This window comes from Saccopteryx bilineata, chromosome 2 (assembly GCF_036850765.1).
Source record: "Saccopteryx bilineata isolate mSacBil1 chromosome 2, mSacBil1_pri_phased_curated, whole genome shotgun sequence".
NCBI classification, from domain to species: Eukaryota; Metazoa; Chordata; class Mammalia; order Chiroptera; family Emballonuridae; genus Saccopteryx; species Saccopteryx bilineata.
Window position 1 is genome coordinate 186,429,129 of NC_089491.1, and position 19,527 is coordinate 186,448,655.

General features: G+C 41.4%; 1 protein-coding gene across 1 annotated transcript in view; it reads right to left on the bottom strand.

Annotated features, from left to right (window-relative positions):
• TEX26 (testis expressed 26) overlaps window positions 1–19,527 on the bottom strand; it is a 57,172-nt gene that overhangs the window by 13,505 nt on the left and 24,140 nt on the right. The window contains 4 exon segments of the mRNA XM_066254423.1: window positions 11,294–11,384; window positions 11,387–11,458; window positions 13,224–13,294; window positions 13,296–13,386. Of these exon segments, the coding sequence (XP_066110520.1) occupies window positions 11,294–11,384; window positions 11,387–11,458; window positions 13,224–13,294; window positions 13,296–13,386 (325 nt within the window).

Below are 19,527 nucleotides of genomic sequence, written 5' to 3' on the forward strand. Positions count from 1 at the left end.
TATTTTTTTTCTTTATTTTTAATAAAAAGGCCCAGTGGGTCTTTTCACAGCTTTTTAGATTTTCTTCATTTGGACTGTTTTCTTTTTCATTCTGTTTCTTTGTCAAAATCACAGTAGAAGTGAACAAAATGATCAAAATTTTTCTGTCTTAAACTTATGAAGAAAAACAAGATAAAAATTTTCATTTAATGCTATTTAACTTCTTATATTAAATAGTTATCTATTTAACTTCTAAATAGAGAAATTCTAGGAGGCTGGCAAATATCTGATAATAGTACTCTATGTACAAATTTGATGAGACCAACATAATTAAAGGACATTATATCTAATAGCTAAAAACACAGTTCTGTGATTATTGATTTTTAAAAAAGCAACAATATTCAGGGATCAGCAAGGCATGGGAGAGCATGGATTTTGGAGTGAAAAAGATGTAGGTTTCAGTTCTGCACTGGTGACTAATAGAAAGTCATTTAACCTCCCTCTTTTAAAAATTTTTCTTATCTTTGAATTCAAGTACTAGTACTTAATCATGCACAGGTGTGGGAATGGATTAGGAATGCTAGGTGTGAGGCGCCTAGACAGTGCCTAGTCCATGAAGACACGCAATAAATGTTATAGCTTTACCCTTTTGTTACTGGGTTCACAGTAGTAAATAGTGCTAATAATGAAAGAGACCATTATTCCAAAAGTTCCACTGAAGCCAGGACTGTGTTTCTTTTCACCACCATTGGTAGGCTTGGCTCTTTTGAGTGATAAATGACTGTGGGAAGGCCTTTCAACTCCTTTGCCTCCATTCCCTCCTCTGGAAAACAAGGAATCTTGCCTGGTCTTAACATCTGTGGTTCGCTGATCTTAACTACATATTTTAAATAGTAGAGGGTAGGGCTGTGAAACTTTGCTCATGCCTGTCAACTGGCACCTGTGTAGCCTAAACCAAAAGAACCAAGAGAGGAAGAATGCAAGTGATAACTTGTTATCACAGTCAGTGTTAAAAATGCCAGCTGAGGTCTACATATCAGGTGTGTGTTACTGTTTTCTCTCCAATTAGGTTTGCATTTAGTTGTTTTTGTGGTCTCATATTTAATTTTGAACCATTTCTACTCTATCCAGACCATTTTTGATCCCAGCATTTTTTTAAGTTGAAATTTTACACTTTATAAAAAGGTTACTGCACTGATATTCCAGTCTAGTCAATGACTTAGCACTTGTGCACATGTAGACCACACCCATATAACAGTGTAGATTATGTCCACCACCCCATAAACACCCAGCATGCTCCTTCCCGGTCAATAGCTAGCGTCCCAAGATGGAGGCTTCTGAGGTCCTTCCCATAGATAAGTTTGGCCTGTTGCAGACCTTTGAATAAATGAAATCATGCACAATGTATTACTTGATGTCTGGCTTCTTTTGCTCAGCATACTGTTTTTGAGGTCATACTTTGTGTTGAATATATCAATAATTTATTCTTTTCATTCTCTAGGAGTATATCATTATATGAGTACATCACAGTTTGTTTATGAGAGAGATCTGGGTTCTACCCAGTTTGGGACTCTTAAAAATAAATGGTTCTAAACATTTTTGTACAAGTCCTTTTGTGGATCCAGCTGGTTTTTTCCCTTAAGCAAATACCTGAAGTGGAATTTCTGGGTAATAGGGTTGGGATATGTTCAGCTCTGTATGCCAGAGTGGTTGTACTATTGTATAACTACTAGCAATGTACTGCCCTGTAGAGTCAATATTTGCTATCATCAGTCCTTTTAATTTTAAACCTAAAATGTCTCTATTTTTCACTCTTATACCAAAGAAGAGTTGATTTTAAGAGAAGAAAAAAAATGGTGGCTCGATATCAAAGATAAGCATATAAGTTGAATCAATCAAGTTTGGCATGAATTAATAAAAAAGACAAGGTTGTATCAAATTTAATGTCAACTTAAATAACTTCAAAAAGGCCACCAATTGTAATCCAAATACTATTCATATTTATTATCTGTAGATACAGATTTAGGCCCCTATGGTTTTATTTATGCTGTTTTCTCTGTTTAGGAATAGCCCTGCTTCTCCTTATCATGCGGCCCATCCTTGACACATAAAGGCTGCCTCCTCTGAGCAGCCTTCCTTAATCCACTGCCAACCCACAGGGTTGAGAGTGCCCCTTGCAGGCTTCTAGTGGACCTAAAGAGTACTTCGATTACAGAATGTGATAGCCACGTACTCTCTTCCACCCTTGACACAGATTCCCTGAGAAAAAGAACTTGTTTTTCTATATATTTTTGTGTCACGTGAGCATTATAGGCATTCAGCCAGTGGTTGAGTGAATACATGCATTTTTAACAATAATGAATACACCCTAAAAAGAAATACCCTTTGAACATCCATATTCATGGGAGCTTCAACTGGAGACAGAGATAGTGAGGGAGACATAGCTGAAATATTCTGAAAAGCAGATGTCAGATAAATTTATCTTTCAAGGGGGGGATAAATGGGGAGCTGTTTTCACCAATACTCAACAGAGGCCCAAAGGTTAATCTGCTGGGTACCCCAATCACATGGAGATTAAAACCATTTTGGAAGCAGAACGGCCACTGAAGATGTCTAGTTCAGATCCCTTAGGTTGTAAGTACAGAAACTCGGCGCCAAACAGCAGTCAGTGGGAGCGAAGATTCCCCTTCCGCTGTGTTGGTCAAATAAGTTTGCAAATATGATGTATATGTTTGCTCGTTTATAGTTTGCATTGAGTGTGGGGGACAGGCTGTAAGCAGGCAGGGTTGTTATAGTTTTAAGCCTAAGCCTTTCCCACCCTTTTGAGGAATCCCATATGCCTCAGATAAGTGACTTTGTATCAGACTTCCTCTTTTGTATATTGGATTAAGGTTTTGATTTCTACACTATAAAATGGGACAGAGGAGCCCATGCTGGAGGAGAGCAGAGAAAGGCCACATGGAGGAGAGGAAAAGCAGGCAAGATAGTGAGTGCTGAAGGAGAAGCCAGTTTGTGCAGAGTTTGAGCAGAGAGAAGAGATGGGGAACAGAGGTGAATAAGGCTGGTGAGGTTAGAAACCTTTGATTCTAGGAAACTCGGATAAGTCAGTGGCTTTGGGAGCCCTGAATGGAAAGGGAAGTGTTTTCCCACTGTGTGTATTTCTTGCCCGCTGGGTGCAAGCTAGGATTAAAGCTAATGACCCACCAGTTCTTGGCTCCGTTGTTTCATTATCGTCTGTCCGAATCAAATGCGAACCTGCATGGGCCAGGCGGCTGTGATGGTGGCTGTGGCTACTGGCTTTACACGCTGCTCCTGCTTTCTTCTCCCAACCTTTATTTTGAGTCTTTCTTGATAGATATATAAAATTCCAATATTTGGTGCCGAAACCTGGGGCAGGGTACTAACTGCTGGGACGATACCTCTTTGCCATCCAAACTTACAACCAGGGAGGCAATGGGTAGTGGCAGCTCGTCCCAGGATTACTCCCTGATTCTGTTTGGACGTGTAATTGTAGGTTGATTGGCCAGCGATCTGTCCCTGTCCCAAACCCCTGCTGAACCAGAAAGGTAAGGAGTTTTCTCCCTTCCCCTTCCCTGGTCAGCTTCTCTTTTGCACAAAAATTTTCTCTGGTTGGACAGTTTTCTCTGACACGCCTCAGCTTTTGAGGGGTTTGACTTTCAGTCTCAGTGGACTGCATGGAAGACTAGGCGCCTAGCCAAACTCTCCACTCTCTCTCTCTCGGAGCTCCCTCACAGGTGGTGATGACCTCTATCAGGGATGACTCCCCCACATGGAGATTTTCTCCTCTTGGGACAGTGACAAAGGTGGGGACGCCTCCTCTTGCTCACCTGTCTCCACGGCTCTTCAGAGTCTAGCCTTCCGACCAGACCCCTCTAGGATGTCTCATAAAAATCCTCACTAAGTTGGGCCTCTCTGACCTTAAGCCAAAAAAACCTCATTTTCTTCTGTAACATGGTGTGGCCCCAATACAAATTAGACAATGACTCCCATTGGCCTGAAAATGGGACATTCGATTACAATATTCTGAGAGATCTAGATAATCTTTGCCACTGGATGGGAAAGGCTTCTGAAATCCCTTACATGCAGGCTTCCTTTTACTTTCGCTCTTGTCCTTAATTTCTGGGCCACCTGTTCTACACACAGGCTGTTTTTTTGGCCAGAGAAACCTCACCTAAAATCTCCGCTCCTAATCTTTCCTTCTCCACAGACTCCCAACTCTCTCCCCCTCCTGCCTAACCCCCAGTGGCACCCCTCTTGGGACCCCTCTCTGGTCCCTCTGCAAATCTCTTTCGCTCGAGTCTCTTCCCTCCAAAAGCTCCCCCTCCTTTGCAAAATCCTGTTTCTTATTTACCTGCAAATACCAGTCTCTGTTTCTCCTCCCCTGTTGGTCAGGGGCCCCTCCCTTCTCCACTGTGTTCTTAAAACCCTCCTCCCTTTTTACAGATCAGCTTTGGCTGTCTCTTTTTCTTCTTCAACCCATCCTCCCCCCTCCTCAGAGACTGACTGTGCCTTCCACTACCCCTCATCATCTCCCCTCTCCTCAGAGCTCTAAATCTTTTTAACTCCTCTGTCCATGTGGCACCACCACCAGCACTTCAACCTCCTCCTCCTCCTCCTCCTACAGATTCTGACCCTCCTTCTTTCCTTCTCATGTCCCTCTTTCCACAGCAAAGACGTGTAAACCGGTAATGCCGGGAAGCCTGGCAGGCTTCCGTGACCCTCACACTGTCCATCCATCTGCTTCCTCCCTTCCCCCCTCTATGTTGGCAACTCCCTGCCATCTTGAAAAGCTTTAAAAAAGCAGAGTTGTCTATTGAGTTATGTGAGTGAGTAATCTGTTTTGTCTCTTTGTCAGAAAATATCTCTAGTATAATTTTAATTGAAACAAGTAAAGCATGTTCATTTAAATTCCTTAATTTATAATTTGTATGTGAAATCTTTGTTTAATGTGTAACTGTGTCTGTTTCTAAGGCCTTAAACCAATAATTACCCACCTCTTAAATCAGGCTTACTCATCCACGGACTCTCCCTGCAATACCCCCATCCTTCCTGTTCAAAAACCTTCAGAAGCTTATCACCTTGTACAAGATTTACACCTGATCAATAAGGTACTTATTCCCCTCCATCCAATAGTCCCTAATCTCTACAAGTTACTGTCAAACATTCCCTCAAACACCACTCACTTCACGGTCCTAGACCTCAAGAATGCCTTATTTACCATTCCTCTATACCCTGACTCTTACTTTCTGTTTGCCTTTACCTGGACACTAATGCAGCCCAGCAATTTATGTGGACTGTCTTACCTCAGGGGTTCAAAAACAGCCCACACATGTTTGGGCAGGCACTAGCTCAGGATTTAACAGCATGCAATCTCAAAACTAGTACTCTCTTATAATATGTAAATAGCCTACTTCTCTGCAGCCCCTCCCTGCCTGCCTTAAGGAGATAAATCACCACCCTTCTTAACTTCCTCGCTATGAAGTGATATCATGTCTTCTCTGCTAAGTTTCAACTTCATTCTTAGTCCATAGTCTATCTGGAAATCGCCTTAACCCCCACCACCTGAGGTCTTACCCTAGATTGAATTCAGACTCTCCACAGTCTCCAACCACCTACCACTGCAAATCAAATCCTTTCTTTCCTTAGTCTAATAGGCTTCTTTAGACACTGGATTCCCAATTTTGCTCTCTTAGTCAAGCCCCTTCTGAGCATGGCTTTTAAGGTTTATGACCAAGGAAGTAACAGAAAAGACACATAAGGCCCAAAAGAGATCAGGAAAGACTAGCTTTTGGGATATGCTCTTAAAGGCTCCAGCGCCCTAAAGGGCTTCATAGGATTCCATCAGGGCCCTGCTCCAGAGTGGAAAGAAAGGTATTGAACTGAAACCTGCCAGACTTCCTGACCCCATCGGTTTACACGTCTTTGCTGTGGAAAGAGGGACATGAGAAGGTAAACTGCCCCCTTGCTCCATGGAGGGAGGGTTCAGTCTCTTCTAGCCCTGTTCCAGCTACCTGTGACCTGACCTTGCCCAGCATGCTGGGAATTGCCACTGAAGGCCCAGGGACATCATTCACAAGCCTAAGGTATTTCTTCCAAGTAGCAGATAAACTGATCTCATTTCTTGTGACCATAAAGGCCATCTACTATACCTTGCCTGAATATTTGAGTTTTATTTATCCCTCGAAGATTTCTACTGTAGGCATTGACAGTCTGATTTTGTTACTTTATTTAATGTGTAATATCTCCTTTATTCCTCTTGTATCAATGCCCCATGCCTATTGTAGGCTGGGACCTGTTGCTAATTCCAGCTAGAAGCAGTGGTCACTAGGACTTAAACCCTAACTGCAAAGTGTAGAAATGTAACCACCTTTTCCCTAAGTACTCGCAGGATTTACAGGTTACTCAGCAAACTGTTCAAAGACTGTCCAAGAGGCACTTCCAGCAGTACATCACCTAAGGACTGACTTTCACGTGGATAGGTCCACACACCGTCATCCTGACAACCCCCACTGCTGCTAAAGTAGAAATACGGCATAACACCTATATGTGTCTCCCTACTAATTAGACAGAAACCTGTACCCTAATCTATCTCACCCCAAATATCAACCTAATCTCACCCCATGAGCCTCTTTCAATTCCAAGTAGACTACCCATCAATCTAAGGATCAAACGAGGTATACAGGTAATTCCTCTTCTTGTTGCTGTAAGAATTTCTATAAAAATAGGTCTAGGGGCAGGGGAACTGGCCACTGCCCTGTCTTATTCTCTTTCTTTCTTTCTCTCTCTCTCTCTCTCTTTCTCTCTGAAGCCCAGCAAATTCATAAACATGGAATCAGTGATTTCTCACAAACTGGGTGTCTTGACTATTGCCTTTCATTGGTCACCTCACTCTCCTATTTATTTTTCTAACTTTTGGACCCTGCCTCTTACGTTTGTTCACTAGTTTCTTACAGATCTGCATGCAGATTTTTGCCAATCAGAAAATTGGAAAAATCTACCTAACCCTACACACCAATCCTAAAACTTGCCCTCGTGAAACAGAAAAATCTGGAACCCTATAAAGACATCCCTACTCTGAACAATGGTGGGAAAACCCCTTATTCTCGATGCTAGCACCAATTATAGGACCAATCCTAATTTTGTGCCTAATTTTAATGCTTGCCTCTTTCTTTATCAGGTTCCTGCAGGCTAGAATGAAAGAAATCTCCAGGATTACCTACAATCAAATGCTTTCGCAATCCTTACTCCAACTACCTCAAGGGAGGGTTCACGAAGGAGGCCCCCAATAGGGATAACAGCAGGAAGTCACTCTAGAAGATGGTTGGTCCAAGCCAAACTTCCTTCCTGAACCCCATACCCTCTCCTTCCTCCCACCTCTTTTCCTTTTTTATCATACCACAGAGTTGAGAAATGATAGATACATAAAATTCCAACATTCCTGGGGATTTTTTAGTCCTCCTTCACCTTTCCACCACCCCCAACTTAAGACATTATGCTGATTCTCCCTCCTCCCCCTCTCTTTCAAACTATACCTGAATGGCTCCTGTGCTAAGAGGGATGACCCCATAAAATAATTTAAGCTGAGGTGGTAATAAGTCAGCCTAACACATCTGCCCGGTCTTTATTCTCCTGCGCCTGCTCAGCCCGACCATGGACAAGCTCTGCTGAGCTAGTTATTCACTAGCTGAAAAGCATTAGTGTCATCCAGATGGTGGAAATGACAAGATGTTTGGGGCTTCAGAATTCACAGCTGGCATCAATGAGCAGGCCATTCTAAAACAAAGCTAAAAGGAAAAAACTAGAATCCACTGGAAGCAGATCCTACATGACTCCAGTCAATGCAAAATGGTGAGGCTGTGGGGCCTGAGCATTGGGGTGCCTGCCTCTGTCCTGTCCCAAGGGAACCAGAGAAGCAGCCAGAGAAGGAGCCACAGCTTAGACTGGCCTACAGCCACATTGTCAGGGGACAGGTCATGTTCAAACTGTCCAGGGGTAAATCCCAACTGGAGGATGGCATCTCTGTGCAGGGTCAACATGCCCAAGGGGTCTTAAAGAAAGCCAACTGAGCGGAGCAGAGGCTTCCAGGGTACTCTGAGGAGTTTTTATCACCTTGAGGGGACATGGCTGAGGCTCTGACTGCAAATGACAGAGAGGGACCCAGAAGCCAGCATGGTTTCCCTGCAGGCAGGGAAGGGAGGGTTCCATCTGCACGGCGAATTCTGGGCAGATGGGAGCATCTGCTTTCAAAAGACAGAAACACTCAATCTATAGGGCCACGCAGCCTGACTAGGTGGTGGTGCAGTGGATAGAGTGTCAGACTGGGATGCAGAAGGACCCAGGTTTGAGACCCCAGGATAGCCAGCTTGAGCGTGGGATCATCTGGCTTGAGCAAAAAAATTCACTAGCATGGACCCAAGGTCACTGGATTGAGCAGGGGGTTACTCAGTCTGCTGAAGGCCCATGGTCATGGCACATATGAGAAGGTAATCAATGAACAACTATGGTGTTGCAACGAAAAACTGATGATTGATGCTTCTCATCTCTGTTCCTGTCTGTCTGTCCCTACCTATCCCTCTATCTGACTCTCTCTCTATTCCTGTAAAAAAAATAAAAATAAAAATTATAGGGCCATGCAGATGTGGCCCTATTGGAGGAAAGAACCGTGAACCCCATAAGTTCCCATTGGGGAACTTTAGTTAAAAACCCTGAATGAATCTCTCTTGGATGCAAACACCAAGAAGCTGTATGAGTAAGTGACCTTTGTTCAGACACAAACGATGGTTTTCTACGTCTGAACCAAAGCTGGAGAAAGGCTCGAGGAGCAGGCACAAGCCACTGCATGCTTCTGCTCTGCTTCCTGGGAAGGTCTGAGTAGTGGGCCTTTTCAAGGAGCCCCCGATATCCCTCTGAGCTGTCAGAGTGGCCCAGAGGCAGCTGTTAACAGTAATGAAGCTCTCAGTGGGAAATACAGGCTTCTGCCTCTGCCTTAGAGAGAGGTAGGATGCCTGCTGCTCGTACCTCCTCGACACCCAACACTCAAACTCTCTCAGGGACCTTTGGGGCATCAACCTTCAGTCTTTAAAAGTGGAAAATACCCCTTTCCCCCAAAATACCCACACACATGTGTAGGGAATCATCCGTGTAACCTTGAACCCTCTATGACTTGGATTGGGGAACTTTAGTTAAAAACCCTGAATGAATCTCTCTTGGATGCAAACACCAAGAAGCTGTATGAGTAAGTGACCTTTGTTCAGACACAAACGAATGCATGTGAACGGGCTTTAGAAAATTAGCCTAGAGAGACACGGACAAGAGTGTGATGGTGGGGGGGGGGGAGGTGAAGGGAGAGGGGGAGGGGCACAAAGAAATCTAGATAGAAGGTGACAGAGGACAATCTGACTTTGGGTGATGGGTATGCAACATAATTGATTGACAAGATAACCTGGACATGTTTTCTTTGAACATATGTACCCTGATTTATTGATGTTACCCCATTAAAATTAATAAAAATTTATTTTAAAAAAAGAAAATTAGTCTAGAGGTTCTAAATTGCCCCTTCCTTGTACTTGTTAATTAGCCAAAGAAAAATAATGTACTGACCCAAATTAGCCCTTTCTCCATGTCAGCAAAATGGCCATTAGTCATTCTTTCCCCTTACCACCTGGCCTCCATCCCTTGTAATCCTGTTACCTCTGTTCTGCTTCTGATAAAATGGAATATTATGGGCTATGAGGAAGAAGGAAATATTACCTTTTGCAGCAAGATGGATGGACCTAGAAACTATTATGTTGAGTGAAATAAGCCAGGCAGAGAAAGAAAAATATCATATGACCTCACTCATTTGAGGAATCCAAGGAACAATGTGAACTGAGGAACAGAATTAAACCTGAAGGGAAGGGGGGAGGGTGCTGTTGGGAGGTGGTAAGGGACATGTTGGGGAGGAACATGGGGGAGGGTATGCTTTTGGGGAGACATTAGAATCTATTTAAACACAATAAATAAATTTTTAAAAAAAAGCTGAGGGAGAAGGAAATTCAGGAGGTCCCTCTTTGCCTCCCTTGTCAGGCCTGCCCCTCTTCCTCTTGACATCAGTTTGTGTCTTGAGTAGGTTTTTTCCACATGACGCTGGTAGTTCCAAGTGGGTTGGAGTGCTACACACATGCACACATAGCACATGCACACAACCGCAGGCACGCACGTCCCCTTTCTAGTATTGCCTCCAGCAGGCTCACAGTCTGGTGTGGGGCAGGAGATTCGTGAATGGAAATGTTTCAGCAAGGATTTCAGAGGAGCAAGCGTCTCTGATCATGGCTACAGACAGAAACTAGGGATCCAAGAGAAGGAGGAAACAGAGAGCAGTGGGAGGGTTGTTGAGTAGTTGGTAGAAGTTCTGAGCTCAAGCCTGACTGCAGGGCACAAAGCACGGCAGTGACCCCTACACAGTGTAGAGCACTGGTCAGGTGAGCAAGACGGTCCATGGGAGCAGGAAGAAATACTAGAGCCTCTCTTATGTTTGCTTCTTACTTTCTCCTTCCACATTTTGTCTGTCTCATGATGTACATCAGACATTAGTTTAGTGGTATATGCATATCCTCTATATAAATATACACATCTGCATTGGGTCATGTGCTCCAAAATGAGGAGTGATAGGGTACAAACTAGCATTGGGTGCTGGGAGGCAGCTGTCAGATGAGTGTAGTCTCCTCTTTTCCAACTCTGATTCTCTGAGTTGACTCTTTACATGCTCAAACTGACAAGTTTCCCCCAAGATGTTCCTAAGTAGATTCCTGTCACCAGGCCCCAATCTGGGGTAAGTTATTGCTATGTGAAGTGAGATAACATGGTTCTGGGATTGGCACTTACTCTCTTAGAGGAAATGATGAAGATATTCATGTACCTCAAAAAAGCCTGTCACAGAAAAGTAGCTCCCAAACCAGAAAATAACGATTATACAGAATAAGACATTAACTATGAGGCAGTTCCAACAGCCACTGGAGGAACCCATCAACTATAAGGAAAAGTCATCCCGGAATAACTCAACCACTGGCAAGTGAGGTCAGCAATGAATGGAAGGCTCAGTATCCTTTTTAACAGTGGGCTTATAATTACTGGGACTTCTTCAAGGAAAAAATATTTTCAGTGGGTTCAGATTCGTACAAAAACCATGGATTTCTTTGAGGCAATATTTTTCTTTTTGTGAACATTTAACTCCCATGGCTGGAAGTTGGAACAATTTCTATTTGGTGTACGGAAATACAGTGTGCCCTGTAAACTCATGTAAAAGTAACCCTACGACATCCTCTCATCTTTTTAGGAAACACTTTGCAGCTGCTGTGTTACCTGAGCGTGAGTGAGTGAATTCAAGAGCATTAAGAATCCAGTTGGACTTTTCCGTAATCACTCTGGTACACAGTCCACTTCTTTCTGTGGTCCTAATTCTTCATGTGGATGGAAGGGACTAGGGGACACACGAGAAGGAGAGACACAGAGGTTGTCACTTAGCAAGGAACTCCTGTCCTTATTTGTCAAGCACACTCCTGACATCCCTGAGCCAGCCTGGTGTCTACTCAGCACCCTTAATGGTACTGGAATGGGGGAGCACTGTGTGAGGGACTCATGCCACCACGCAGCACAACTGGGACTCAGCACTGTTGGTGCGGGAGTGGGAGGGGTTTGAGATACGGCCAGAAGATTGAGTTTGAACACTGTCTTCAGAAAAGTTTTCCCTGGAATTGGCTCTTCTGCAGGTCAACATATTAGGATGGTAAAACAACTCCCCAGGTGCCTTAAGAGCAGTTTGGAAGGAGAATGACATTTACAGTCAGCACTCATTGCACATTCAGACCAATGGAGGTATGAAGGGCAGAGCATTTACATTTGATTCTGAATGTTAATCATTTAATGTAAGTCCTGATAGTCATAGACTCATTAAAAAAAAAGGCAGTGAGGATGATGTGAAAATCTGTCTACATCTTGTCCAGTCTTTTTAAATCTTAACCCTTTGAGTAGTTCAAACATTTATATATGTCCTCATGCCTCCTGACCATCCAGAGTATGACTGATTTATTTTAAAAATGTGTAAGGCAACATTAAAAAAGGGCAAATGTATGTTCTTGTTTCCATAAATTGGTTATCAAACAAATATGATTTTAAGTTACAGTTTTAACTCTAACTGGAACTAATTTTATTTTTTGAAAAAAATCTCACTCCCGACGGTCAGCAAGCATGAAAAAACTCACTACTCGAAGGGTTAAGGACACCATAACTACTGCTTTGGTTCCAGATGTATCCTTGAAATGGACCATTGGCCAGATGGAGAAACCAGGCTGGGGAGGGGACTTGACATAACATCCTGAGAAGAGTGTTTATAGAGTCTAGGAATGTTTAAGTGCAGGAGACTTAGAAGGCATATACTAAAGTTTTTGTAGAACAATAGATCTATACTCTGTGGGAAGAAGAGAACTAATGGGTAGAAGATTATAGCTCTTCAGAACATTCAAACAGTTGAAATATCTAAGAATGGAGGAGCTCCCTGGGGATGAGCACTTGGCTAAAGAGTTTGGGCAGGGATGATGTCACCCCTTGGCAAGGATAGTGTAGCGATGACTCATAGAATGTACGAATCTAGACCAAGTAACATCTCGGCTGCCTTCTAACCCCTGATGCTAAAGCCTGTTCTGTGATTTCTGTGTAAAGTACTACTTGGTCCCAATTCCATGCCAGGAATCAATCACTATCTCAGAATGACACCCAAGAATCCTCTCAACCAGCATGTTGGAGGTGGCTGGGTCATGGAACTTCTAAAAACTTTCCTGTTGAAAATAATAGAAAATCTGGGTCACCCACAAACTCCCCTTCTCAAATCTGAAGGTGCCTTGTACATAAACTTTCAGTGAATAATTGACAAAACTAATTTGATTCCTACCTAATCTCTTTCCCTGAGGATTTATGGCTACTGAATCCTTCCTTTCAAATTTTAATGGATAGAGATGTCCCTCAATCCCATCCCCTGACCCTCTGAGGTTGAGAGTGTACTCATTCTTTGAAATAGCATTCGGTTCTCTTTGAGATTTACTTATTCCCTGAGTCTGAGGCTAGGTACCATGGAAGCATAGTTTTAATTCCATGCTGGCATTCTCTGCAACTTTTAATAAGATCAAGAAGAAACTTGGAACAACAGGATAGATCTATGCAGTTGTTTTAAAAGCTACAGCTGTACTTACCTATACCCTGAGAAGCAATTGGTAAGCTTGAGTAGCATCCATATTTGAAACTAAAATCCTGAAACTCAGGATTGGTAATTGTGTCAATATTCAGTGTCTGCAGGTTGGGGAAGTAACTTTTTCCATTCCAGAAAGACCTGAGAACTTTGCTTAATCTTCTGAACTGGGATGGGGGTAAAAAGAAAAGGCAATGATTACTCCTATTTGGCTACTTCTAAATAGAGCCATATTTTCATTCCATTCTGCTTTGGGCAGTAGCTTTCAATTCATCGTGCCAAACCTCACTCTCCTTGTATATTATATTTAGCGGTATGGTCCATTTCAACTGGGAAATAATTTTCTGCTTTATCAGGCACTAGAGTAATTTCTAGTGAATATGCTTTACGGTGGTTAAGAGAGTTCTTTGTCAGGCTCCAGGGACAGAGAAGGCACTCCTCGCACCAGCAGGCCTGCCTTGTCCCTGGGGCAGGGGTCGGAAGCAAGGAGAGAGGTTTTGAGACAAGGCTGTGGTGCCATATAAAACATAGGACCCCTATTAAATATGAATTTCAGATAAACAATGAATAATTTTTATTGAAGACTGTTTAAGTGCTCAATATTTATGTACTATTTATAGTTCAGATTTAACTGGGCACCTGTGTTTCTGTTTGCTGCATCTGGTAACCCTAGAGGGGCACTTTTACCCCTTTTACCTGGAAAGAACCATGCAGAGCTTATCTCTTACTAGTGGAGGGTTAAATGATGTCATGGTCATTAGTGGACAATAGCACTACTATTTCTTTGAAATAACCCTAACAATTAGTCATTAAATCTACAACTATTATTTATTAAGCACTGACGGAACACCAGGTTACACAAGCACAATACCAGACTGCCATGCAAAAGCCACCCATCTAGACGAGTTCACCCTTAGTTCTGCTCTACACTGTTGGTTCAAAAGCATATGACAGAAACCCAACTTTATTCAGGGAAAAAAATTTTAGAACCATGGATGTCACAAGCAGTATCCAGATAGTGTCAATTACTGTTGAAACTAAACTCAATTTGTATTCCCAATTATTTTTAATAGCTCTTTCTAAAATATATTCAAAAGTATATTATATATCAAAAAATATCTGCTGTCATCCACTGGCACCAGGAGCGTTTTGCTATTGATTTTTTAAAAAATGACCTCATTTACATCAGCACACTTTTAATTTAGATGACTAGGGAAGATAGGACGTGGGCAATCAGTGGCCTCATAATGAACCAATTCACTGCCCCAGGACAAGACAAGTTATACAGAGGAGGAAAATCTGGGACTCGAAATCAGAGATCTCATAAATTATTTTGGAAAATTATCTGGTATTTTTCCTAGTAAGCACCATCTATAACTTTTTAAAAAAATATTTATAGGTTTATAGAAGAAAAAACAAATTTCTGTTGAAATTCTTAATGCTACTACTCAAAAGCAAATGTGTTCAGCTCCTATATGTATTCTGTGCCACAATTAAAGATAATTAAGCCATTGTTCTACATTAAGACACCTTCAAACAGGTATTATTAGAAAAATAGATACAGAATAAACACATATTGAATCTGATGTCTTGCAAGCATAACACTTGGAACAATAATTATCACAAGGAGATAATCCAGCAGAATTACCTGGGATGGTTTTTCCAAATTATACCTGCCGAACCTCATCCCAGATATTGAGAATCTCTAGAAGTGGGACCCAGGCCCTCATATTGTGAACAAGCTTCTCAAATGCTTAAGAATCATTGACTCAGAGCTTTGCATAAGGTACTACAGAAGCCCAGAAACTCTGTTAGGGGAAGTAAAGGAAGACAGGAGTTAAAAGGCAAAGGGCATGCTTTCACAAAGGACCAGACCTGGAGCAAAAGGTGCATAGTGTGCTCATGAAATATGTTCTGGATGGCAGGAGTGCAGGATGGGAGAAGTAGCTGAGGGTGAAGAAGAAGAGGTAATTGAGGAACCAGGCTCTGAGGGTCTGAGGGGTTTGGTCCATGTGGACCTGGATGGATCAACATAAAAGCAGAGCAATTGGAGATGAAGACCCAAAAAAGACAATAATTGCAATAATTGGCATCCAGACTTACTCTCAATTCCTTTAAAGATTAAGTCTATATTTCATTGATCCTTAGTCTTTATCACAGTAATAGACATCATTTAATATTTACTAAATTAATAAGTAAACAAAAGAAAAAACTAGGACAGAATTGCTATAGGTTAGCAATTAATCTGAAGCTCACACTAGTGGCTGCCTATGTAATAATATGCTTAAAATAACTCTTAGTTCTTAGTTCTTTTCAACTGATGCTTTCAGTGTCTTTATTAAATTTTATGTTAATGAGTTCCTTTGGAATTATTAAGGAGAAAAGTTCCTGATACAAAGGGCTCCAACCACCACCTGAAGTCCCAACAGTGGTACTAACGTGTGGATGGAAAAGACAACCTGGAGCAAAGCTAACTGCCCTAAGGCGGCCTGGACCCTCTCTGCTCCTCAGGAGCTCAGGTCCCCTTGTTTCTTTCCCACTTGATAAAGGTGACACATACAGCACTTACAGCCCAAAAAGAGAAACTGGCTCCTTGAAGATTAGGGATGGTGCCTGACCTGTGGTGGCGCAGTGGATAAAGCGTCGACCTGGAAATGCTGAGGTTGCCGGTTCGAAAGCCTGGGCTTGCCCGGTCAAGGCACATATGGGAGTTGATGCTTCCTGCTCCTCTCCCTCTTCTTCCTCTCTCTCTCTCTCCCTCTCTCCTTTCTAAAATGAATAAATAAAAATAAAAAGATTAGGGATGGCATCTGTTGAAAGGTGCAATTCAAAAGGAAATCTACAACACTAGGACCCTCTGCACATAATCCACAGCCAAGTGAGAACCAGTTCTGTTGCTTTTACCTACTGTTCTAAATCATCTCCATACCTGGATTTCATGAGAAAACAAGCACCTTTTAGTGCTTCTCACTCATTCATCCTAATTCAATAATGAAGATACTCAGATAAGACATGGTCCATGATCTTCCAAAGCTTAAAGTATTAGAGAAACAGATACAACAAAGATAATTACAATATTATATGATAAATGCTTTTATAAAAACATATCAGAGAGCCATCCATTTGAACTGGGGGGTGAGAGAAAATTCCTGGGAAAGAAATGGAGCATACATTTAGACTTAAATGATGGACAGTCATGGGCTAAAAGAAAGGAGGAAGAGGCAGTCCACAGGGAGGAGTAGTGTGTGCTAAGGCATGAGGCTGCAGGGGCTTGCTGAGTTTGGAGGATGGAAGGCAGTGAGTCTCGTAGTGTGGGGACTGGCAGAGAGAAATGCTGGACAGTAGGCAACACCAGATTGTACAGAACCTTGAGGACAATGGGAAGTCATTGAAGGGTTTTCAACTAGAAGGTGATATCAATTAGACACTTGGAAATTCACTATGGCTATAGTCTGAACAGTGGAGTAGAACAGACAAAACCAAAAAAGGGAGTTGGACTAGAAGTCATCTCAGGGAAAGACAGTGGTAGCCTGAATGAAGGCAGTGGCTATGGGGAAGGATAGAAACAGATGGAGTTAAAAGTTTTAGGAGGGTGTCTTGAGAGGTCTTTGGCATTTCTTTACACAAAGGTACATGGTAATTTGCACATGCTGAAAGGGCAATTTTGATTGCAAGCTCAATTATATCTTTTAAGAATGCTGGCATTTCAAATATTTTTCCATGACCTTAATGTTCATCTGCAATACGGAATCTGGTACACTAAGAATAGAAGAAGGGTGTAGTGAGATTCTGGACCAGAAAAAAAGAGGGGTTCAGGGAGAGTATGCACAGCAAGCTGAAGACCCTCCATCGCCCCAGTCATGTGCTCAGCATGCCAACAGCCAAATGTTTACCTTTATGAAAAAACTGATCTATAAATACTAGCACAGGGATCCCCAAACAACAGCCCGTGGGCCACATGCGGCCCCCTGAGGCCATTTATCCAGCCCCCGCTGCACTTCCCAAAGGGGCACCTCTTTCATTGGTGGTCAGTGAGAGGAGCATAGTTCCCATTGAAATACTGGTCAGTTTGTTGATTTAAATTTACTTGTTATTTATTTTAAATATTGTATTTGTTCCCATTTTGTTTTTTTTACTTTAAAATAAGATATGTGCAGTGTGCATAAGGATTTGTTCATAGTTTTTTTTATAGTCCGGCCCTCCAGCAGTTTGAGGGACAGTGAACTGATCCCCTGTGTAAAAAGTTTGGGGAACCCTGTACTAGCATTTGGGGATTTCCCAACAAAAAGAGATCTCACCACCTAAATCAAACACCAGCTAACAAGTCCATCGCTGTATGTAGTTTCCCTCAGATTTGAGTACCTCTCTTGTAGATTTTGTGAACCCTAAAGCTTAATATTTTGGGTAAACCCACATTAAGAAAAAAAGAGCCCACAAAAAGGAGACTTCAGTTTTATTAGCTTCGTAGTAATCTGCTTTCATTTCCTTTTAAATTTGAACAAAAACCTAGATTTTCTTTAGACCATTAAGACCCTCAGAGAAAATAGAGATGAAACAAAGGACAGATGAAAACACTTAAAATTAATAACATTCTAAATATCCTAAAATTTGTAAGAGAATGACTGCACCTGTAAAATAAGAACAGAATGCTATTTTTACAAAAGAATCAGTGAGAAGAAGAAAGAAAGCTTGGAAATGAAAAACATGAGAGCTGAAGTTAAGAATTCAATGTAAGACTTGAATTAAAAAGTAAAAAATACTTCAAATAAACATAAAAATACATTAAAAAAGATACTGAAAGAGAAAACTAGAAAATCAAACCAACTCACAAAAGTCCCAGAAGAGAATAGAGAAAAGAAATGGGAGAAAAATAAGAAAAGGGTATACGGAAACACTTTCCAAAATTGAAGGACATAAGTCTCTAGATAAATGTGGAGAAAAGGGAACCCTCCTGCGCTCCTGGTGGGAATGCAAACTGGTGCAGCCACTGTGGAAAACAGTATGGAGTTTCCTCAAAAAATTAAAAATGGAACTGCCTTTTGACCCAGCTATCCCACTTTGGGGAATATATCCTAAGAACACCAAATCACTGATTCAAAAGAAGAAATGCATCCCCATGTTTATTGCAGCATTGTTTATAATAGCCAAGATCAGGAAACAGCCCAAGTGTCCATCAGTAAATAAGTGGTTTAAAAAGCTGAGGTACATATACACAATGGAATACTATGGGGCTGTGAAAAAAAAAGAAATCTTACCTTTTGCAATGGTAAAAAATATGGGTAGCTACATGGATAAGAAAACAGGACCCATACATATGCTGTCTATAAGAGACCCACTTCAGAACAAAAGATACACACAGACTAAAAGTATTTCATGCAAACAGAAATGAAAGAAAAGCTGAGGTAGCAATACTTATATCTAACAAATTAGACTTTAAAACAAAAGCTATAGTAAAGGATAAAGAAGGTCACTACATAGTGATAAAGGGAGCAGTCCAACAGGAGGATATAACCATTATAAATATCTATGTGCCTAATATAGGAGCATCTAAATATATAAAGCAGATTTTGATGAACATAAAGGGCAAGATCAACAGCAATACTATAATAGTAGGGAATTTTACTGCTCCACTTATATCAATGGATAGATCCTCCAGACAGAAAATTAACAGAGAAAAAGCAGCCTTAAATGACACACTAGATCAGCTGGATTTAATAGATATCTTCGGAACATTTCACCCCAATGCAGCAGGATATACATTCTTTTCAAGTGGTCATGGTACATTCTCTAGGATAGACTACATGTTAGAACACAAAACAAGTCTCAATACATTTAAAAAGATTGAAATCATATCATGCATCTTCTTGAATCACAATGGCATGAAACTAGAAATCAACTTCAATAGAAAAACTGGAAAAACATTCCAACACTTGGAGGGTAAATAGCATATTATTAAATAACAAATAGGTTAACAAATGAAAATGAACATAAAACAACTCAAAATTTATGAGACACAGCAAAAGCAGTCCTGAGAAGGAAGTTTATAGCATTACAGGCATACCTTAGAAGCAAGAAAAAGCTCAAATAAAAACCTTAACCCTGCATCTAAAAGAACTAGAAAAAGAACAACAAATGAAGCCCAGAAGAAGTAGAAAAAAGGAAATAATATAGATCAGAGCAGAAATAAATGACATAGAGGCTAAAAAAACAATACAAAAGGTCAATGAAACCAAGAGCTGGTTCTTTGAAAAGGTAAACAAGATTGACGAACCTTTAACCAGACTCATCAAAAAAAAAAAAAAAAGAGA